The sequence below is a fragment of the Catharus ustulatus genome, chromosome 6, assembly GCF_009819885.2.
Source record: "Catharus ustulatus isolate bCatUst1 chromosome 6, bCatUst1.pri.v2, whole genome shotgun sequence".
In the NCBI taxonomy this organism is placed as follows: domain Eukaryota; kingdom Metazoa; phylum Chordata; class Aves; order Passeriformes; family Turdidae; genus Catharus; species Catharus ustulatus.
In genome coordinates this window covers 39,664,544-39,688,692 of record NC_046226.1, presented here as the reverse complement: position 1 = coordinate 39,688,692, position 24,149 = coordinate 39,664,544, and the positions used below count along the sequence as shown (strand labels likewise).

General features: G+C 40.2%; 1 protein-coding gene across 3 annotated transcripts in view; it reads left to right on the top strand.

Annotated features, from left to right (window-relative positions):
• Positions 1 to 24,149, top strand: part of AMBRA1 (autophagy and beclin 1 regulator 1) — a 129,087-nt gene that overhangs the window by 88,723 nt on the left and 16,215 nt on the right. For all 3 annotated transcript variants that reach the window (XM_033062963.2, XM_033062962.2, XM_033062961.2), the window contains one exon: positions 12,306 to 12,445. In XM_033062963.2, coding sequence (XP_032918854.1) covers positions 12,306 to 12,445 — 140 coding nt within the window. The remainder of the gene's footprint in view (positions 1 to 12,305; positions 12,446 to 24,149) is intronic.

The window sequence follows — 24,149 nt, the reverse complement described above, 5'->3', positions numbered from 1 at the left end:
GCAATTTGGTTTATAGATACCATTGATGTAGATAAAAGATCACAAAGTACTTGGATTTAGCATCCTGTTAGATCCATCTAAAAATCTAGTTTGCCCTGGTACTGTTTCTTTTTCAACTATTTTAAGCTACTAGTGAAATACATATTTTTTTTCTGCCAGAAACTGGAGTAGCCCTTCCCACAGTCTTTTTACCATATCATAAGTTAAGACAGAGAAGTTCTATTAGGGAATATCATATGTCTTCCTCTCATCTGTCCTTTACATTTGCCCTAAACTCCAGTTGCTATGGCTTCTAGCTCTTGCTTTTGGAGACATTTTTCTGTAGCCAGCTAAATCAGCAAGCTCACTGTCTAAATGTTTCATTTATATTTCTTCATCTCCATGTCTTCAAATGCTTGTACCCCTGCTCTTAGTCACCCTTTAGTGAAGTAATGCTTTGTATTCTTTAATCTTCTCTTGTAATTTAATCTTCCAGCTTTCATTTTTTTCTTTTTTGAATTCTCTCCAAAAAACCTTTCTCTCTCTCTTTTTTTTTTTTTTCCTTTTTTTCCCCCTTGTTCTGGAAATGTGATAAGAGGGTAGGGTTCTTCTATTTCTTTTGGACAACAGCCTTTACTTATGCAGTTGGAAACCATCGGGGGTGGTGGGGGGTTGCTGTTTTGGTGCACTGAAAATTTTGTAGTTTTTTCCTACTCTTGCTTTTCAGACTTGCTCCACATCACTGCACTTCTGTCTTTCTCATCTGCTGTAGTTCTGGATTTTTTTTTTTCTCCAGATGGATTGCATGTATTCTAAAGGTTGCTTTTTTCATCTTTCTTGCACATGTATTTATAGCTTCCAAAAACCTTTCCCCCACGTTTAAAAATCCATCCAGTCTGGCAGGATTTGCTAACTATATTGCTGTTTTCCCTTTTCCAAATCATGTTTAAAGATGTTAAAAATGTCTTATTTCTGACAGCTTTGGACTTGGAGCATTATGCATGTGTGACAGGGTCACAGCTATATCAGTTTGAATTAATTTGGTTAAAGAACCTTCCTGTTGAGTGATGTTGAATATTGTTTCAGCATTCTGATGTGCTGCTGGTTGTCTTTGTGCAGTCCATAGGACCAAGCTTAGAAAGCATACAGCTGTTAATTTCATAAATACTACTCCTCCATCTAGTTGTAAAAATTAGTGCATCCACCACAGGTATTTCTTCTGCCTTGAGTTTTGCAGTAAGACTGTTTCATAAGTTTGTTATACTTTTCAAGACATACAAAATGCAAATAGAGTTTAAGTAGGAAACTTCATCATATTCTTAGTGCACTTACAGTGTCTGACATACTCATATTCAGTTGAGTAAAAATCTGTTTATAGCTTGGCCAGCATACAGTACAAAAAGGTTTAGGAAACCTGGTGAAACTGTGTTATTTAATATCTAATTTAATATGCACCTTAGAGAGAATCAGAAAGCATTTTTGTTGCCTCTCTGCCAACAGCCTGTAGTACAAAGCACTTGTTACTCAAACTCTTAATTAAAAATGAGTCAGAGCCATGTTTGAAGCAATATTTTGTGGATATTTTAATTATACCCTACTCCAAAACTCCCAAAAGAAATGCTACATTACATTCTTCCAGAATTCTTGTAAGTTGCTTGACAGTCCTTCCTGCCTTCCTTCCTGCCTTCCTTCCTGCCTTCCTTCCTGCCTTCCTTCCTGCCTTCCTTCCTGCCTGCCTTCCTGCCTTCCTACCTGCCTGCCTTCCTGCCTGCCTTCCTGCCTGCCTTCCTTCCTGCCTTCCTTCCTGCCTTCCTTCCTGCCTTCCTTCCTGCCTGCCTTCCTGCCTTCCTACCTGCCTGCCTTCCTGCCTGCCTTCCTGCCTGCCTTCCTTCCTGCCTTCCTTCCTGCCTTCCTTCCTGCCTTCCTTCCTGCCTTCCTCCCTGCTTCCCTGCCTCCCTCATGGCTTTGGCTTTGCAGTCAATGAACTGGAAGAATAGGGCTTGGCAACATGGCCTCCAAGCCACTGCTGACCAGTGCAATACAGTGATTACTTCTGTTTCAAATTAACCTTTCTTCCACATCCTTAACTAGTAGTCAGTGGCATGCAGATTTCTATTGCTTGGAGAGTTTCTTCCATCTTGCTGTTAAAATAGAAGTTTTGAAGATACAATTAATAAATTTTGTTACATGAAACTTTAATAATTAATTATACTAGAAATCCACTGGCCATTGATGTAATTTTCTGAGTACAGCACTTTTGGATTGTACTAAGGAGCACATTGGTTATACAAGTGTACATTGCCTGTATACATTACATTGCCTGTATACATCTTGCTGCTAGTATTTCAGAGAGATTGGGTAGAGTTCACAACAGGTCAAGGCTGTCGTGATTTGACAGTTACGAAGTTTGTTCAGAAATAAAGTCATGAGTTGTCATCAAATGTGGTAGTTGTGAGCTAGAGGTTCATGCTTTTTCTGTTCACTCCCTTCAGAATGGTCTGATTAGCATTTCACATGGAAACCTGGCTTTGCTGAAGAACAATTTTTAAACTTAAGTCTGAAAAACAAAAGCTCTCTAGTAATGTTGACTTTTAACAGGAGGGGTATGCATGAACATCAAATGTTTGTTGCTTGTGTTCTTGGGGGATTTTTCTGCAAATCTCTGAAATGTAAATTGAGCTGAAGACTACAGGGAAGGAATTGCTTTTAGCAGATATCCAGCTTGGGGAGGTGGTAAACATAGCAGTGATGCTGGGAATTTTCTGCAATTTGAGTTTCAGAGATAGAAAGCTTGGAGACAGGACTCCAAATGTGGAGTAAGGATAGGTTTTGTAGCCTGTTTGAAAACATAGGTGGAATTTGTCTATAAATAAAGTGTGTCTGTTTTCAGGCTGTTCGGTTTAGGGTGCTTTTTGAATTCCGTGTGCTTCCAAGCATATATGGTATTAAAGGACTTAGAAGAACATGAAATTAGAATCTTTTTTGGACCTGAAGGTCCTTAGAGACTTGGGAAGAGTAAGGATCATATTGCCCTGGGTCTGATAGCAGTGGGTACTAGTGAGAAAGGCAGCCAGAAGGTAGTTTTATTTCTGGCATTCACAGATGCTGATGCCCTTGCAATATTTAATGTTTTTCATTCTACCCAGAGGAAGATAACTTGGAAATATCAGCAAAACATGATTACTGGAATCCAAATTAAAATAAAGCCTTGAAAGTAGCTTTTAAATTGAGGATACAAAAAGTGAGATAGGTGATAAAAATTTTGATTGACATGAAGCTGAAGAGGAAATAATACAATTTATGGGGATAAAGTGACTTAACCTATCCTCATCTCAAATGCTGCACTTGCTTTGGATGTGGAAAAAATTCAGGCTGTGGAGATCCAGAATTAGTTCTTGACAAGACTGCTGTTCTTTGGGAAACATTCCTCTTAAGTGGTCAGTCAATTGGTCAGTAGCCTGGATGGAACAGAGTATGTGTACATTTCCATTGTAAACAGATGGAGAATTCCAAATACTGCAGGAAGAAGGACCTGAAACAGAAAGACTTACAGAGTTTTAGCACAAAGCCAAGGTTTTTCTGTTCTAGCATATTAACTCTTAATGAGTACAATGCACAGAATATGTGAAAAGATGCACAGTTTTCCTCAGTGCTCTTGCATTCTGAGCTTCATGCAAGTGTCAGTAGAATGTTTCCAGAGTGATCTGCAAAGTTCACTCACTGACTCTCTGGGTGAGCTATGCAAGCTCCAGCACCCATAAAGCTTTAAACCTGAAAGCAAATACCCTGTGCAGCTGCTTCACTGGGGCACAATTTAGTTTTATCAGAATCCTTGGTAATGTGAAAATAAAACTGGTCAGGAGAATATGAGGACCTGACTTACTGCAACACATTACCTCCAGTGAAAGAGTTCATGTGAACTAGCATATTTCCAAAAACAAGAATAGTGTACAAGTACCAGCCTCTTGCTGTGTTGTTGAAGAATGTGTTGGTGTGGTCCTTGAGTCTTCTTTTAAGAAAGATTTGACATCTTCAGGTCAACAGGGTGATCTTCTGACAACTCCAAGTAGAATTGCAAATAATATGTCCAATTACTGCCCAAAGAAATTTATCTCTCTTGGCTGAAGTCAATCCACATAGATGCAGGCACGTTTATACTAAGAAGAAGACATGGAAACAGAACCCCTTTTTGACTGAAACAGGAAATCCCTCCTTTTAATAGTGCGGAGCATAATTGTCTGGTTGAGACCAAGTAGTTTATATATTCTGTGTATTGGCAGATTCTGTCAGGTATCTTTAGGAAAATACATCATATCCAAAATCTATGTTGGTAAACACTGCTTATGTAGGGTGCTGTAAAAAAGAGCTGTATTCAACTGGAAATCAACTGTATCACCGGAAAATGCAGCGCAACCTTGGGGGCGCAGATGACACGAAGATTTGCACAGATGTGCACATTTGAGTATGTATGCAGAAATATGCAGGAATAGTATGTTGTAGAAGTTAGTTATATTGCTGTCTTGAGCAATTCAGCTGTGTCTGTTTGAAGTCTACTAAGACAGAACTTAGAGGAAACTTGTTAAAACCCTTCATAAAGTACTGTGTTAATATCTCATGTGATGGTTAAACATGGGAGCAATGTCTGTTTTAGCAAACTGGTGTGAAGAAAAGGCAAATGACATCTCTTCAGGATGTTTTTACTTCATGGAATGTGGAACTGAGAGCCAAGACATTTTGTTTAATATGAGGTCCAGTATTTGGAGAGCAGAACTCTTGCAGTTCAGATAAAACCTTGAGCTTGTGCGCCCCACAGTAGATACTTTGGTGCAGTTTGGTGCATAGTTTTAACTAGATTTAAGAAATGATGGCAAACATGGTTCCACATTTGAGATTATTTATATGCAGTCAACTTGCCCAAGTCATTTAGAGAGAAGGGAACCAAAGTGAATTATTATCAATTTATATTGAACTGGGCATGGACTGAGAAGAAATTGCCATTTGCTATTTCATAAGAACTTTTTTCAGTACGACTTCCTACCATCTTCCTTGAATTAAATTTGAACCAACTCTTTCCTCCAGTATTTATTCCTTCCAGACATGTAGGCAGCTGGATGACAGCCTCTTTTCACCTAGATGAGGATGCATGTAGCTCTGTCATCAACATATTGTTGACATTAGATCTTGTATGCCATTCTACTGATGCTCAGCAGACGGAGAACAGAGTGGAATGGCAACTGTGCACAAATACTTTGCTCTTGTCATTGGATTTTTAACACATTGTAGATGTTGCTGTTAGAGTCTCAGCATGACATTTGATGAGGAATTCACAGATACTGGCTTTGGTCTGCAGTCTGAGTTAAGGGCAGAATGAAAAAGGTTGCAGTTCCTATTGCCATAGAAATGACTGTATCTCTATTAAATCAGTGCAGCATTGAGAGCGGTTGGTGATTTTTGCAGGAGAGAGTTGCAGTGCGATACAGTCCTGTTCATGCTTGTGTGTGCATCTGCACTGAATATACACACACGTGTATCTATCTTTGGTCACTCCTTTGGCATTCCTGTTTCTCTCCTTTCATCTTTTCCAACCCTGTGCATGTGCAAATGAAAGGATAATTGGTTTGTTTAGCAATTTCTTGCTTACTCAACCAGGTTTGGATCCAGGTTTGGACCAGTCCCCTAAGGGGGTTTTTGAAGCTATTACTATGGATTTACAGCCTTTGAAAGACAGGTGGTAAAATAATGAGCCACTTCACTGCAAGTGTGTTATTTTCCTGAGTGAGAGCTTCGTTACCTAAGATGATCCATTTCTTCATAAGACCCCGCTCCCACTAGTTATTTTTAAATGTAGTAGTTGCATGGCAGGCTTGTGAAATAAAGTACCAGCTGATAATGCGAAGAGCTCACCTAAAGAAAGAAAGGATAAGATGTGCTTTAATGAGACTTCTCTGAATTTGAAATATCAACAATAAATTATGTGATCGACCAGGATCAGGAAGAACCAACAGTCTTTTAAATTTGCAGAAAGTTTCCCAATCCATCCAACAGGAATTTCTGGTGATGGCCTGTTTTAGAAACTGGATCAACTATCCACAGTTAAGGTTTCAATTGCTGATGAAAACTAAGAGTTCTCATTTAATTTGCTCTGGCTCAGAAAGCAAAGCTAGGATTTTCTGCATGGACAACAGGTGCAGAAAAAGGCAGAAAGAGGTTTGTTATATTGGTAAAGACTGAAGAAAAATTTATATTTAATCCTATTGCATCCAAGGAAGATAAATGGAGTTGAAAGAAATTTTATTTGTGCTGAGCACTGGACGATAAAATCCATTTGAGGATAGGACTGACGAATCCAAAAAGATAAGTGCATTTTTTTTTCACTTCTTCCGTTTTAGCAGAGAAGATCTATTGGAAAGATGTTTATGTTGTTAGCAGGAATCAGCTGTGGGGGAGGGGCTGAGCAGCATAGACCAACCTGCCTAATAGGGAGAGAGGGGGAGCCAGAAAGCAAATCTTTTCCCCCATCTCATCATGGAAAATGGGTGCCTTTTTCTTCATATCTGCATATAGCCACAGAGACTCCTATCAAACAAAGGGGAGACTTGCTATGTTTCAAAATGCTGGTATACACTATCTTATGAATAAATGTATTGAGCAATCAGTCAGTTATCCTAAGAAGTGTTTATTTTGCTTTGCTTTGCTCTGCTTTAGACAAAGTAGACTTGAATTTTACTGTAGAGGGTTCTGGGGTTTGTGACAGTGCAAGTCTTAAACCTGAATTTCGTCGTATTTTGTGAAATTCACTAATAGGCACCAAAGTAAAAAATGTAATCTAAGCAAAAATATAGTGCTATTTTTATATATTGCTATAAGGAGATCAGGTTAGAATATTTTTTCCTTATTGTACTTCTGGACCTTCAAAAAACACTAACTAATTGATTGCATAATACAAGTCAGTGATGCAGGCTTACTGGCAAAGGACGTGTAGTATATTCAGTGGAGTGGTAGATGCTTTACAGAAACTTACCTGATACCTTGATGTCAGAACTAAGCTAGTTAACACGTTGGCATTATAAAAATGTCAGGTGAGACATTTCAGTGGTAACACACTGTTGGGAGGAGGCAAAGAAAAAGATAATTGATTTAAATGCTGTCTTGACAAGGTTCTTGTAATCAAGAAAAATGAAGTCAAACTTTCTGAGCTTATGCCTTCATGCTGTCACTGCATCTTATCTGCTGCTCTGGCAAATACAATTGGAGTTTATAAATTTCTGCATTTGTTTTAATGCTCTTTGAGTAGTTTCAGACTGTATGTAGGCCTTGCTTGGAGATGTAGTTTCAGTGAACTTAATATAGTTTTGTAGATTGGCTGTGATTTTAGGGCTGCATCTATGACATATTTCACATACCACAGAATGTTAAATGAGGAATGAAGTACCTGTTCTGGCCAGATCTCTGGTACAGCTGCAGTTGCATTGAGAAAGCTTTGCAGCCTCTACAATCACTGTGGTAGTATAACCCATACTAATATGAAGAGCACTTTGTTTACCAATACAAACTTAGCATCTGTGGAGGTGAGAAGTACAATTATTGTCTGCTATTACATTTATATTCATCCAGCAGAGATAAATGGTCCTTTCTGGAGCTCTTCCTCTGTAACCCAGCTCAGAGTAGCTGTGAAACTGTATATTTTACCAGGCCCCAAAGAGGTTTCTATAGCATTTAACACATCAGCTATTTCTTTCCCTGTGTGTTTTCATTGTCTGTCAGCCTTTGGTGGCAGTGTTAATTCAGTCGAAAATTAATAATTGTGTTTTAGGCTGGTGATTTACAAACCCACCTTATCTGCTTCAGGGATGGCAAGATCTCTCCATGTAAAGGAGACAACAGCTGCACCCCCTTCCCAAGCAGTCTTTATCAAGGCTGATCTAATAGCCAGCTTACTGCTTAGGCTAAGCAAAGGTAATGGCTTGAAATTTATTGACATCTTGAAAGCAGATGCATCTAGTCAAGAGCAGAAGTGTCTCTATTGAATTAAAAAAGATAAAAAGCAAGAGTTCCTGCTGAGTTTTCCTACCTGCTTGTGCCAAAACTTTCTCTTCTCCACCTTCAAAACATGTTTGTTCTTTCTCACTCTGCCAAACAAGTAGTGTTTTTCACTGCTCTCCTTAGAGGTGGGAAGGGCTAGAGCCCAGAGGTGGCTGTGCAGATGATGTGATGCCTCTGCTTTGGCCAGGCATGGTGCCGCTTGGATCAGGCAAGTGTTGCAGCACTGTGGCCAGCTGGCAGCAGGAGCACAGACTTGGGGCAGCCTGCTGCTGCTTTGATGATTGACAGGATCCTGGCAATTGTGCTGTCCAGCTTTTTAGTGTTGCCACATCCCAGAAATGGAGGGGAAGGGTGGAATTTGAATGGTGTTATTAAAAAGCAGCAGCTTCCCTAATACAGAATGAGAGGGAAAAACAGAAGGAGTAGCTGAATAATGAGGATGTAGCAGAGACTTTCGGCAAAAAGTTTTCTTACCCCTCCAGGGCAGGTATAAATTAACTGTCTAGCTCTGTGCTTATGTATTGTGCCCTGGGCATGTCAGCTTGACATTGAGGAAGAGATGGTTGAGAAAGATTCCTTGAGGCTGTTGATTGTCATGCAGCCTCTCCTGGCACTCTGCCATAAGTAAATACCTAAGTTTGTGGCTGTGACAGGTGTGACAGTACTGATGTGACAGCAGTGACAAGTTGGAGGGGAAGCAGCAGCAGTGGCCTTGAAGTGGCCTTTGCACTCCAAATGCAGCTTGTTTGTTGAATAATTTGAGGGCCTATTTTTTCCTTATCTTCAAGTCTTACAACCCTGCTTTCTTTGAGCCATCTTCTCCTATGGCTATGAAGCAATGAAAACAGCTTTAGAGAGTCCGGTGCATGATGTACATGCCCACTCCTGCTGAGTGAGGGTGGAAAAGGCACACCAAAGAGATAAGTAGTTGCTTCCAGTACAGTTTTTGGAAATAGAAAAGTGCAGACAAAAATTGCTCAACCAAATCTTTCCCCACACTTCGTGATTACAGGGATGTAGAATGGAAGCAACCAACTTGTTTCTTTAGTGACTATTGCTTTCCCTCGATACAAGTTGCCTTTTGTGTGGAAGTTTAGCTACCTAGACAGTTTTGGTTTTTCTAGAGGAAGATTTTTTACCTTCCTCATGTCCCCTCAACTCAAGGAGACATGGATTCCTTGCAATGACAGAAGACTGCTGAAATCCATGGCAAAGTGTGGAGAGATGTTTTTCTACAAAAATAAGTATAGGTCAAACAACTGTTCTGTATAATTCAGGCTGGATCATGGGGCCCTAAAGGGAAGGAGTAGGACCTGTCATATGTACTGAGATGATATTTATGTCAGTGTTGTTGCAAGAGCAATGCTTGCTAAACTTGTGTTACCTGTTAGGGCTTAAACTTCATAGGTTTGTTCTGAAGCTCACACTCCTCAGACTTCACAGTGTTTGTAGTTAGAGAAACATACCATTCAAAACTATTGCAGAAGAGCATCTGGACATAAAGGCAGCTGCCAACTTTGTAAAATGCCTAATTGCCACATCTAATGGTGTGGCTATGTATTATTGAATTGGTAGTATAGTGATGCTAAGAACAAGTTTGACACTGGCTGTGGTGAAGAGAATGGAAGCTTGTGTGGCTGCTGATGGTGATTATGGGCTGATAACATGTGGTGTAGTATGATATCTCCTAACCGGAAGTGCCACACTATTAAAAATAAGCACTCTGGAAACTGATAGAGCATGGTGGGCACCTTAAAGATCAATCACTGCACTTCTACAACAGTGATTCTAAACCGATTCCTGAACCTTTGGCTATCAACATGGCTGTTACACATGGCCTGTGATTAATCTGTGGACTGGCCCTAATGAAAAGAAACTGCTGAATTATCAACTTTATGTGTTTGTATTGTTTTGAGGGTTGGCAACAATCACTTGACCTAGAAGCTGGAGAGTTGTGTTTATGTAGGATTCCTATAGTAACCTGAGTATTTTTCCTAGAAGTTCAGAATTACAAAGCCTGAACAATCCACAACAAGGAGGTATGGTCATCTGTGGTATGTTTTCAGGCTGGCTACTTGGGTTGAAATATCTCAGTAACGTTTTATAAGATTTAGCAATTGAAACAAGAAGACAAAAAGAGAAAAAAAAAAGAAAAATAAATACAAAAGGAATTAGCTGTGATCTATGGCAAATAATTCTTCCTGGCAGAGTTCTGACCTTCTTTGAAGAGAAGGACCTGCTGATGTTGAAGGAACTTGTATTTTTTTTTTCCACTCTGTGTATAGAGTAGGGGGTCTCACTAATGGATGCGATTGCAGCAGACAGTCTGTATGACTGCATCAGATTGATTAGCTGGGTCCTGGTTACTGCTGCGAGTGGTGATTATGCCAGTACAGCTGCTTTCTCTTTTTATGTACTAATTACCACACGCACGGATGTCATCACCCTTAACACTGCATGGAGTTGTCCCATTAGCGTGGGAGTGGGAAGCAGCAGGGGAGGGGAGCTCTTCAGCGTGACAAGCTGTTTAGAATTGAATGGAGTGGAATGATGAAGCAACTATTCTGATGCAGAATTTTAAAGCTATCTTGTGTTTGAGATTCAGCCCTCAGACAGCACTTGCAGGTTTTCAAAACCAGACTCATGTCCTTGGAGGAGCATTTTCCATGGAGTGCTGTTTACTGCAAAGCAGTAAAAGCAGTAATGCTCAGCTATAGCCAGCAAGTCTCCTGCCTTGGTATGGTTGGTTATGGAGTGTGTGGGACAACAGCTGTGCAAGCTGACCTGCCAGTTGGGAGGGCTTGCTGCTAGCCCAGGAAGGTGGTGGATTCCTGGGATGTGACAAAGCCATTCTCAGTAGAAGAGAAACTGTTGCTTTCTGACTTGCCAAAGAAGGATATGATGGAAGACCCTTGCAGTCTTGAGAGATTCAGAATGCTTATTTTATGAATTTATGCTCTTGGTTCTGGTAGACCCCTCCCTTTCCCCTTCTTCCTTCTCCTCCAAATCCAATCTTCCCATCTGAGAGTGCCCCCTAATCTCCATGGTAACAGGTGTTAACCATTGTACATCTGATTTCCCCCAAGCAAGGCAGGGCAGGGGAATGGGACCGACATGACTGAGATGGGTAAGACCCAACTAAACCCCTAAAGACCTGTTCCTTCTGCCCAAATGCTGAGCTTCTCTGAATGCACTAACTGCTATCACTCAGCAGTCAGCAGACAAAGAGCCAGCTTCTGCCATACAGAGAGAACCCTTTGTTCTTGTCTAATGTGACCTCCTCAAAGGAGCAGTTAAATTTGTTACTGGTGATGGGAAATAATGTAGCTATATTGTTTTGCTCAGACTTTGTGCGCATATAGGATGGTCAGGGTGCATATAGGATGGTTCTGGGTATTAGCTACTGGATGGCACATAGTTAAGTAATCCCTGACTTATGCTTCTCAAGTTGCATTGTCAAACAGACAAGATATGCAGTGGGCAACAGAGCTATGGAGTAAAATGGCCCCATTTAGTTGATAAGTCCCATCCTAATGGCTTCTAATTATTTCCTTCAAGTCACTTCAGCAGTGCAGTAGTGGTTGATTCCCATCAACATTTATCCTGTTGTTTTAACATGCCATCATTCCCTTCTCTGCTTACTGTTTCACCACCATCCCTTTTTCTGTGGAGTCTGGAGGAAAGGTTTTCTGGTGTTTGGATGCTTGGCCACTAGAAAATCTAATGAAAGCCTATATTTCACCTTGGATTTATCCCATTGAAAATCCAGATTCAAAGTCTCTGTTAGTTGCAGTGATGACAGTTTAATAGCTAAATTTCTGCAGAAATTCTCTTAATGATTTGGTCTTGTAAATGCGGTCTTCAGTCCTACCCTTCCGAAGTCCTGATACTTTAATGGCCCAGTACACTGAAACATCTTGTCCCTGTCTATTCTAGGTAGCCAAACTGACTCATTACGGCTTTTTCTGTTTCCCAATCCTTTGTTTTTATGATTTCCATGTGTCATATTTTTGGGCTAAATGGATTGTTGTCAGTGTACCCAGTTCTGGTTGCTGGATGCTTCACAACTGTGTGCCAGTCAGCCTATTAAAGATTTAAGGGCACATGTATGTGCATTTCTAGCAGCTTCTTACTCTCACTGCTGATTTAGTGATTTCTTGCGATGTCCTGTAAAGTGACATGTCTCTATGACCATCTGTGCTACTGCAGGGAAATTTGTTTGAGCCTCCTTGGCTCTCCTGCATTGTATTGTCCTGTCAAGTAATCTGCTGTTATTGTTCCAGAGAGTTTTCAACGTTCTGTACCCAATGCCTGCCGACCAGAGAAGACATGTCAGCATAAACTCTGCTCGCTGGCTGCCTGAGCCGGGCCTGGGATTGGCATATGGCACCAACAAAGGGGACCTGGTGATTTGCCGACCAGAGTAAGTGCTTGCTTTACATGGAGACACTACATGAAGATGTAACTGCTTTAGCCATTCTGTTCTCAGGGTGGTGGGAATAACATGGCTTTTCTTGTGCTTGAGGGATCCAAAAATCCCAATTCCTAATACTTCTTTTGGACTGTCACAGTGTTTACCAGAGTCTCTTACAATCAGTATTTGTTTTGCTGATGGTAAACTTTGGAGAGTGTCTGAAGTGCATCTCATTAGCACATGTTATTTCCCATGTCTTACTAAGATTTCTGGATCCTTTATTTCTTACATGACTAGCACAGTGTCTTTCAACCTCTCTGAATCTATAGACTTCTAAAGGTTTACATTGATAGGAAATTTGAGTTAGTAATATGCTTGCTTTCCTCAGCTTTCAAGGACCTCCTGAAGACCACCAACCAGATTGAAAGTTGCTGACCTAGAATTACGAAATACTTTTTACAGTATTCAAGCAAGAGATTCTGTGAACTCGAAAGATTTTTGTCATGATTATGAGCAAACCAGTGAATTATTTTGGTGTCCTCACTTAAAGCCCAGTGGTGTGACATGTACATTTTAGTTCTCTTTAATTTGTATAGAGTTGTGAAGGGTGTAACTGCCCCTTTGTAAGCTTACAGTTCAACAAAAGATAATTTAGTTGTGGTCTGACACAGATGATGACATTGACACGTATTGCTCTCAGTGTTCTTGAGGAGTGTCTGCATCATACTTCGTTGAAACCCTTCTCTCCATTGTGTTGTTGGAGTGTTCTTTTGGAACCATGTTTCTTTTATGCTGCATGGACATTTCAGGGGTTTCTCTGCTTCCGTTATTGGTATTCTTTTGGGTTGTGCTTCACATGTTGAAGTTCCTTGGAACTGAAAAGCTGGCAGCTAGAAACTTACAGCGCTGCTGGTGGTCGTACCACATGCATGTGGACTCCATCTGTTGTGCCTTGACATCAGGCATGTGGTGCTTGAGGAGAGTCATATTGTCAGTTTAGAACCACTAACTAAAGTCAGAATAAATAAATACAATTGTAACAGTGACTAATTCAGCACAGCCTTCTGTTTGGAATTCAGATTGGACCAGTTTTGGTAGTACAGAGTGGCAGTGTTTTTCAAACAGCCTTCTTGTTCTCTTGAACAAAATCTTTCATCAAGGCCTTATTTATACAGGAAGTTCTACAAGATACTGTTAGGAATAAGCTATAATCACTCTCAGGATAAGTGGCTTTCTTTAATAACAGTTGCTGTATTTTCTAAGTAGAAGAATTATTTGGGAATAATGGCTCTTTTCTTGAACTGGAGAATATTCTAAGTTATTTTCAGTATAGAAAAGTGGTTGAGATTTAGTCTACTGATTATGGTTCTTGAGATGAACTTGGATGAGAACCCAGGGAAAGGAAGTCTCCCTGAGGGTGAATTCTTTGATTGAATACTGCAGAGTCAAGCTTGATCTGGCTATCCTGTCTTCTCACACCCCACATTACATTTCCACTCCACATTCCAGTGCTTGCAGTACCTCAAAGCTGAATGGCATGTCTCTTCTTGTCACCTCACTAATTAAAGAGTCAATATGGACACTTTCATGGTATGTTAGGGAAGCACAATCAGCCCTTCTGCAACATCTGTGTAAAACCTTCTTACCTCACTATGTTCATTATGCACAATCTCAACAAAAATAAGATGTTTTGTATGGGAACATGAAACAAGGTGGCTGTATGGGTGGGAGATTTATTGGGGGGGTTGACAAAAATACTTCAGCAGGTTTCCTGCTGGTGGATTGGAGTGATTGATGCTTCTGGTGATAATTGTAAACATCACATGGACTGGTGGGTTCTTTCTGGAGCAGGACACCTGATGTGTTCTGTTCTCAACTGCACTGTTTTATAGACCAACAGCAGTCAAGAGTGATTTGTAAGCCTCACCATTAAAATATAGATACTTACTGAGCTGTATAATTTGTATTGAGGTGCTAACATTGGAAAACAAAGGGGAATGAGGCTCTATCAGAGTAGAAGTGGCTTGCAACTGTGGTGTCTGTTCCAGATATACTTGACAGATCCTTAGAGAAAGGAAAAATCCTGACATGAGCATGCCCACTCAGTAGTTTTTGGCTTAATAAACTTGGTTTGAGATTGGTACGTGTATTGACTTTAACTTGAGGAATGAAGAAGAGTGAAAAGTATTTATGAGGTTTCCATGCACAGTAATACAGTAGAAGACAAATATTAGATGAAGAATTCAGCAATTGATAGAGTACTACTATATGGAGGATAGTCTAGCAAAAAGTTGGAAAATGCTGTACTGCTGAAATCCCCCCACTGTTCTAATTTGGCAAAGAAAACTGTGGTCAGTAGCAAAAAACAGAGATTGTTGTAATTCCCTGGGTCTTAATTCCCATATGCAACGAAGGCATTTGAAACCAAGTACTACAGGAATCATGTAAACAGATTGAAATAGCAGCTGTTCCTCAAATAGAGGATTTAAATGAGTAGACTGGAAGTGCAAGCTGACCACAAAAAAGGCATAACTTGAAGCTCCATTGCCTCATGACAGGATGCTAAGCAAGTAGTTCTCCCAGTGTTCAAAAGAGGCACTAGTTAAAAATGGAAATGGCTAGGTTGTATTATGTTGGCAGTCCATAATTTTAATCTCAGTACACAAATTTATAGGGTATATATTGAAGGTAAGTAAAATAAAAACCCTGAAAAGTGGGATCAAATGCATTGTGATTTGACTAAAGGGTAGTACAGTTGGTTCTGTACTTGTCCTTGAGAATTTTATGGTTTTATTTCTAATTAAAGGGTCAGCCAAGCATTTGCTCTAAGTCTAACATATCTGTGGTTTAGTAAGGCAGTTCCTGTGTTGGAACTACAATAAATCTGGTTTATTATTTCTAAAGAATTAGAACAAGATCAGGTAAAGAGTGGGTGAAGTCCTGGTTAAAGGAAAGAATACAACATTATTGACATCTGGACTCTCTCAAAAAAGAGGTCATTGGACTTCTTTAAAAGAACAGTTCTGGAACTGGTGGATTAATACTATTTACACTAATGACTGGTAAGGGTTCACTGAATAAATTTGCTGAAGATGTGACATTAGCTTTCTCATTGCAGAGAAAAAGTATTGCGAAGGAATTAGATTGCTGTGAAAGTGACTGGAGCTATAGAAATGAAAACTTAACAGTACAAAGTGCACTTAGTGACTAATTACACAGAGTTCAGTAGATAAAATGATGGAGGAGGAGAAAGACCTGAGGTTTTGGTTGATTGTAGGTGATTAAGCCATCAATACATGAGGTTGTAAGAAAAAAATTAGTTCTAGGATGAGATACAAGATGCTTAACAGCAGAGATGGCAAAATATTAATATGGGTGTAGAAGAAGCTAGATGGATAAGCTGGAATAGTTTAAAATTTGCCTTTTAACTGGCACAGTAGCTTAGAGTGTTTGATAGTGGGATCAGGGAAACATTGTAGCTAGGAAAATCTGCAATATGGAGTATTTATCAGGGCTAGAAAGGATAGATAAGGAGGGGGTTACATAGCCTTCCATAAATACCCAAGAAGAAGAACTATTTAAATGTATATCACAGGATGGTCAAGGTTGAAAGGGACTGTTGGAAGTCATCTAGTCCAACTCCTGGTCGAACAGCATCCCTTAGAGCACATAACTCAGGATAGTGACCAGATGGCTTTTTAATATCTCCGGGGAAGGAGACGGTGAAATCTCACTGAGCAACCTGTTCCAGTGCTCAGTCACCTGGATAGTAAAGAAGTCCTTCCTCCTGTTTTGCTGGAACTTAATGTTCTGGTTTCTGCCCATTTGCTTCTTGGCCTGTTGGTCAGCACTGCCAAGAAGAGCCTGACTCCATCCTCTTGACACCCTCTCTTCAGTCCCTAGTCATAAGTGTAGCCCTGCACTGGACCTGCTCCAGGAACTCCATGTCTCTCTTGTCCTGAGAAGTCCAGAACGGGACACAGTGCTCCTGATTTGGCCTCACCAGGGCTGAGTAGAGGGGCAGGATCACCTCTCCTGACCTGTCAAAGAGCTGTTGAAGCTCTTCCTAGTACACGCCAGGATTGCATGGGCCTTCTTGGCCACAAGGGCACAAGGGCCCAATATTAACCCTTAGGGGATACCACTAGTTACAGGCTTCCAACTAGACTCCATGCTACTGATCATGACCTGTCATTCAACCGCCTCAATCCACTACTCCATCCCCACATCCATCCTGCAGGTACCATCTGCCTATGAGGATATCATGGGAGACAGTGTTACAAGGCTTGCTGAAATCAAGGTGGACAACATCCACTGCTCTTCCCTCGTCTATCTAACCCGTATTCCCATTGTAGAAGGCGATCAGGTTGGCTAAGCATGATTTCCCTTTGGTGAATCCATGCCTAACTATTCCAACATCTATATAAATGAAAATATTTCAGCTGTTATCCTGTCATCCAGGTGAGCGTATTGCCACCTGGCTGCTTCAATACTGGAATAATGGAGCTAGCAATTTGGAACTAGATACATATATATATATATGTTTTTTTCTTAGAGAGAGCAAGAAGGTACAAATTGACTATGACTAGGTTGTTACTGCAAATTAGAGGAAAGTGGCAACCAGGTGAATGCAAAACACCCAGCTGTTTGGAAGTGCAGCTCGGCTTGCAGACACAAGTGTATGACTTGAATACTTATGACTGAGGGTGAGACTGAACTGCTGAGCCATGAGGCAGGTTTTGGTATTTTAAACCCAAGGTTCCCATCTTAACATGTGTTGACAAGTTGGCTCTCAGAGCTGTTCTGCTCTAGGGAGGTGAGAGCAGATCTGTATGACCTGTTAAAAACTGTGTACTTTACCCTCTGAATCTAAGTCTGTGAGGAATGGCCCCTGTGAAAGAGCCCATGGGATTGGATTCCTGTGCAACAGTAACCCAGCTTTTAGAAATAACTTCCTCTACAAGTGACCAACAGGAGAAACTATTTACTTTTCACAAGTCTGATCTTGGAGCTGGAGCAAGAGGACTCAGGTGGTTCACGGGCAAATCCTGCTGGTAAGACAGTGTTGGCTCAGATGTGGCTTGAAAGCAGGTTGCAGTGTTTATGAGATTGTGACAGCCTTTTTCTTTTCTGAGGGTCTTGTAGTTGTCAACTACAACACTGTTGTCAAGGTTGCAAACTGGTAGACTTGCATACATGTTAGATCATGACTGCACATGGCTTCACATTAACACGTGGTAATCTGTGCTTTCTGGATTTAAGGTGAATTTGTGTTCAGTCCAAAAGTGGTATGGAAAGGCTCTAAGGCTGCCATGTTTCCAAGGATGGGCACCACTGAGCTAAATCAAGACACTGATAACAGTGATATTCAGTGGATGAACCCTGTCAGAATAAACAGGAATCCCTTTAGGCATACCACGTGAAGAAGTGTGCTCCATTTAGGAAGTGAAGTGAGCTATGTACTACTCAACTGTGGCCTGGAGGTCTATCATGGGAAGTGATACAGAGCAGTGTGAATTCCCCCCATTCCTCTGTGTTCCTACTGCTCTGACTTTTCTGCATGTCTGCTAGTGCTTTTTTAGCCTCCCCAAGAATGTTTTTCCCTTGCTACTTTCTACCTGACATCCTTTGTGATCCATCCAACTATGACATCTTCAGTAAAATTTTGTGCATCTTTCTTGACTGCATACTTCACGTTTTTATTCAGTTTCTGAATCTTTGGGTTTGCATCATGGAATTAAATCCTCATGTTTGTCTTATATGGTAGAAACACCTCTACTGAATTAAAAAGGAATTTGATTCTTAATGCTCATAACCTTTCTTGTCCTGTTACATCCCAACAAGAGCTTTCCCCTTCAGTAACATCCCTGCTGAGGCATCTCAAACATGAACTGTCTTGTGAAACATAAACAGGTGAGACCTAAAGTGGTGAGGAGGAGACTGCATGCTGCCCTTTGCTATCTTTGCTTGTGGAGGACTGCCATGGGAGAAAGGCAGGGATCCGAGTATCAATTGTTTGTTGTTTCATCTTGAGTGTCCTCTCCCCTTTGCTGAGGAGCAGGTTCTGGAAGGGCTCAGTGCTCATCTTCTTTCACAAATATTATTCCTGAAACCTCACTGTTCTGAGAAAACTTCAAGCTTTTGAAGCACCTTGTTTAAGGCTAGCTTTTTAATGCAGGCATCCACAAGAGAGGAGGGATTTCTTCAGCAGTCAGAGCCTCTGGTAATGGAATTCATATACCCCTGAAGATGCATCTGGTTCAGAGGCAGCATTCCTTAGATTTCTCTCATTGGGAAGTAGGTGTGGAAAGTCTCAAACTGATTTAGTGCTATTCTGTGTGCATATTTTAATTCTTTGGAGTGAGATGTGCCTCTAACATGAAATTATTCCAGGAAAATTCTCTTTATGATAAATTCCTATGCTTTGCAAGGAAAGCGATCATTGCATTTATCTGTCTGTGCCAATCTGTTAGTTTTTTTTTTTCTCTGAGAATGGAATATCTTCCCATCTACTGATGGGGACAGTGTGTCTACATCTAGTTATCAGTGTTGGTAAAGAGATGGTAATCTATGCAGCTGCCTGGCACAGCATGTCTCTCCACTGACTGGCTCCATTCCTCAGGCTCTGCAGCCTCCAGCCATGATGCTCCCAGCAGCATAAGCTACATCCTGTGCCTCTTAAGAATACCTCCTGGAGGATGGAGTAAACAAGGAGACAGAAGGAGAAGCTGTCTTCCTTCATGTGTAACCAAGGGATGTTAGCAGCCCTGCATAAGCAATGTTCTCACAACTGTTAACTGGGGTAGCTGTAGATACTATTTATGTCTGAGTCCTCCCTGCAAATGACCTTTTGAAAGGCAGCATCTGCATGGGATCTTTAACAAGGAAATAAATGCATGTCCTGGACTTCTGCTGCCTGTTAACCACAAGATACACTGAATTGTCCAAATGAGGAGAAAAGATGCTTTTGACTGATAAAAGGATGGAAAAGGAGGAAAGATGGCCAATTTTGCACTATAGATGCATCCTGCAAGTGTACATTTGGATTTTGTTATTCATGCATTTAAGAAAAAAACTAAATTAATTATTTCCAAATTCTGCAAGGAAGCCTAGGTAACCTCAGTGCCACGGGGCTTGATCATTGCAGTTGCAGAACTGAAGTGCTAATGTGGAGGCTTGAAACAGTATTTCCGTTCTGATACTGTTTTTTATTCTTTTTCCCTTTTTGTATGTGAATGGGATATACAGGAAGACTGATGGCGTTAAGTGAAAGTTGTCCTCATAAAATTCCACTTAATATGTCTATGATTCCTAAAGATAAATTTTGAAAACTGCTTTAAGTCTTCAGTTATTAGCAAGTTTATTTCCTTCACCCAATTCTTCAAGATACACTGTAGCACTGACTACTTAGTGACATTTATTTTCCACCGTGAGAAGGGAGACTTGGTACAGAACTGGTATTCACCAGTCTGTGTACTGCATCACTGGCATCTGCAGGTCCTAACTAGTTCGGTTTCAGTAGCACTCTTTGTAAGAGCACAGCCATGTGCTGTAAAAACAGTTACTAAATGCTTCACTTACATCTATTCAGATCACACCTGCCACTTTTTCTTCCTGTACTTTTTTCTAATTCTGTCTTCAAAAGCAGCTAAATTTCATGCAAGCAATTACTTTACTAACTGCCTACTGCATGTGGCTCATTCTTTCATTGTTTCAATATATCTTCTTTTTTCTATTTGCTATATTACTCTCTTTAAGAATAAGTTACACTTAAAAGACAATAATAGTTTAAAGTATGGCTTTCTTTTTGAAGAATGCTACTGACTTGACTTTTTTGCCCTTTTGTCATTTCTTCTCTTTTTTCTAACATTAAAAAACAGATGTGAATGACTCAAAAAAGTTAACTTTAAAAAAAAATTCTAAATGAATGCAACTAGCTGCTATGTCTGGCATATTTCTTGCTCCCTAATTGCACAAGTACACTTGGATATTTTATAAGTGGAGACTTCAGAGAAGAGAGTTCAATATCTTGTCTACTTTGAAACACCATTGATTTTTCTCGTTAGCCTCACAAACGAATAGACCTTTTTTCATTCTAATACCATTTTCCTCATATTTATTTTTAGAATGTCTTTTCCCTCTCTTGCAGCGCAAGTTCTCTGGCTGTCTTATAACCTTTTCTCCATGGATCTATACTAGACCTTCCTTGTTCACTTGTTTACTTCCTTGGCTTTCTAATAAGATTTTCTTTAATTTTTCAGTCTTTAATCCATATTATTTGAGGAGTTTTATTTGGTGTCCCTTATGCCTATTTTTTTCCAGCAGGACCCTGCTAATTAATCCAGCTAGCAAATAAAACAACCAATTTTTTTTTATTATTTTCTTTCCTTATTTTAAAATCTTCTGCAAATAGTCTTAACTTAATGTCTACAAACTGTGAATAATTGGAGTAATAGTTGCAATTTAGGGTTCTTGATGATTCTGTTCTTTTTTTCCTTTTTTTTTGTTTTTTGGAGACAGTTTCCCCTGTATGCTAAACAGAATATTTTTCAGTTGGATAATTTCAAAACTGCTGAGGATTAAAAATATAAAACTTTGCTTGCCCTGTGGATCTCATTGAGATTTGACAAAACCAAGATTTTGGTTCTGGAGCTTGGCAGCTTTGTGTGTGCACATTCCAATGTTCCATTAAAAATAAGCATTTGCTATGCTTGCTAATTTTAAACATTTATTTTGACCTTGCTTTCTCCCATTCTAATGCATTTTCCTGGTTTAGTTTGCTGGTGTAATGTCTACAAAACAAACCTGTTCATCAATGCTAGTTTCTGCTAAAACAGTAATGAAAATTCAAATATGACTGAAGAATGACTTTGGCTCTGAACAGTTGTAGCAGTTTAAGATGTTTTGAGGCCTTAGGAGGCGTAAGCAATTTGAACTCCCCCAAATACTCCTAACATCCTAAATTGTCTAAGCCACTGGAAGAGCTGATAGATCATAAACAGCCTAAGATATTCTGAGGGTTCAAAGCTTATTTGGAGTATAGTCTGCCTGTAATCACTTTAAGCAGTTAACGAGCCTTTAGGTTTTTAGAGGACTTAAGCAAATTATCTATCTTTAGAACTGTGTGTATGATAATATCAAGCTGAATTGTGCTCGTTTTAAGACCTTTAAGCTGTGTGTTCTGGAATCCTATATTTACCTTCCAAAGGTGTCCCTACCTGGTGCTTGGTGTGATTAGAGCCAGATAACAAAGGATACCATGGCATACTGGCAAGATTTGGTGTGAAGAAAACTAGTGAAAATTCAGGAAATTCTTGTTTGATCTATTTCTGCCTTGTTTATTCCAGGCTATTTGGCCTGGGTCCTGTGCTCTTTTACTCATAAACATGATACAAGTTACAACTTCCTATGTCACAATATATGTAAACACAGTGTGTTTACAAGACAGTAGTGTAAAAAAATTCTGGGAAAATCACTTTTAAAAACTGTTCTGGTGTTTTGGCAGCATGAAAGCTGGCTGAGAGGGACTTTTCTTATCCTTATTCTCAACACAGGTTTTTCTGTGCAACCTTGCGTTCCTTAAGAGCAGCACTCTCAACCTCAATATTTGTACTTGAGTCCCAAGATAATCATCCACACTTTCATACTAAACTCCTTTGTTTCTGCGCTGTCATTGTCTTGATGCTTAATTTCCATTTGTTACTCCTGTTGAATGTGTTGGAAGACTGATTCTTAATTGAGGACTTCTCCCATGGAATATAAGACAAATTTCTCGTAATGCTTTCTGATGGCATGTCATCCATTTCAAATTATTGTATGAGTCTGCATATCTTCTACATGCAATCTGTAGGTGGGTTGCAAATGCTGACTCCTGGAAGTTGCTTAGTTTTTAGCGTTAATGGTCCTGTGGATCAGAAGAGACTGTTCTGTTTGGGTTCTTATTGTATTAATCTCTGTTTTCTTTCACTCCCTCTTCTTATTGTCTGAAGTACTTACCAGCTTAGCTGACTGATGACTCTCTTCCTTAGATGAGATACCAAAATTTTGCTCAGGGAAGATCGCTGTTAGGGTTGTCCCTTCCATCTGAATCTTATCCACTGGCCAGAAGATCATGAACTGGAACCAGCCTTAGGTGTCCACTGGTATGCAGAACAAACCTATATGTGTTTGCATTGTTGAAACAGAAGAGCTACTGAATTAACTACTGCTGCCACCAGCTTTATAAGGTTGACCTTATATAAATGGTGTGAGTTTGAATATAGCATTTTCAAAAATCCCAGCATTTAACCTTGCTGGCAGGACTGCACAATCAAATGAACAGGACCAGTCATCTCACAAAGTGTTCCCAGCTGAGCTGGCACCCTCCCTGAAGCAGGCACACAACTACCAGCTGCACCAAGCTGCTTGCTGACCTGCTTCTGCAGCACCGTGGACAATTCAAATAGGTGTCAGGGTATGTTTTTGGATGGTTGCTGGTTTTCACACAGGGAAAACTTGCAGGATTCTGGAAAATTAGTGGGTTGTATCAATGTGAGGAGTAAAAATGAGGCTGCTGTTGTATGCATCATTCATCTCAATGTGATGAACAGGATGATGTCATCCGTCATTTAAATATCTGTGGTTGTCGATCATAAACTGCAGATCTTGTGTTCCTTGAATTCCTGTACTCAATCTTCTGCCCTTCCCCTGGCTAGTTACATGGGCTGGTGCCAATGAAGCTGCCCCCTCTTGTTGGTCAAAGGGAGTTACTGTCCTGCAGAATGACTCCAGAAATCCCATTTGCTGGTTCCATAAAGCTTGCACTGCAGCCAGTTTTCACTTGGATTTGTCTCTGCACGTGGTTCATCGCCTGCACAGAAAGCTAAATATTTATGAAGTGGGGCGTTAGAAATTATTGTTTTCCTATCCAGGCAGCTGCTGGGAGTGCCAAACTTCGCCTTGTACTAACAATACCGTTGCCTAGCTAATCATGGGAGCTAGGAATGGGCTTGCTGTGCTGATCATCACCACACTGGCAGAAGAGATAATGAGCTGCTGACAAGGATGCATCTGGAATCTGGCCAGCATTGCATTGCACTGCACGAAATACTGTGTACTCCTTCCTTCCCAAACCAGGACAATAGATTCCTGTTCCTTAGCATAATGTCACCTTGCTTTCTTGTAGCTCACTCTATTTTTTTGATACAATTTGAATGGCTTAAGAATGACAAGTTTACACAAAGGGAAGAAAGCATGCCTCGGTAAATTCAAATCCTTTGTAAACTAATCTGGTTTTGTATGCTTACATTTAGTGATCTTGAATACTGGACAGTATATTTGAGAAATCAGCTTTAAGGAGTATTTTCTTTTGTGGAGAAAGCAAAGTTGGCAGCATGAAAATCAGGTGCAGTGCAATGACATCACTGTGCATCTTCCTTTCTGTGTTGGGCTTGCCACAGACTTCACTCTCATAATGAGGTTGTGCTGATATTTTTAGATGGGATTGCAGGCAGTAGTGTTGTAATCAAAATTTAATTCTGTAAAATTAAACAAGTGGGCTGCTGTTGGGCCTTTCCATGTGGCAGGATTTGAAGGAGGAGAGCAGTGCATTTGCTCATTGCTGTTGCCTTCTTCAGATTTCACTTAAATCATCCCCTGATGATATAAGTGAAAAGGTAGCAAATGCTATTTATGCCTTCCTGGACATGCATACACTACTTGCAAATTATGGGTT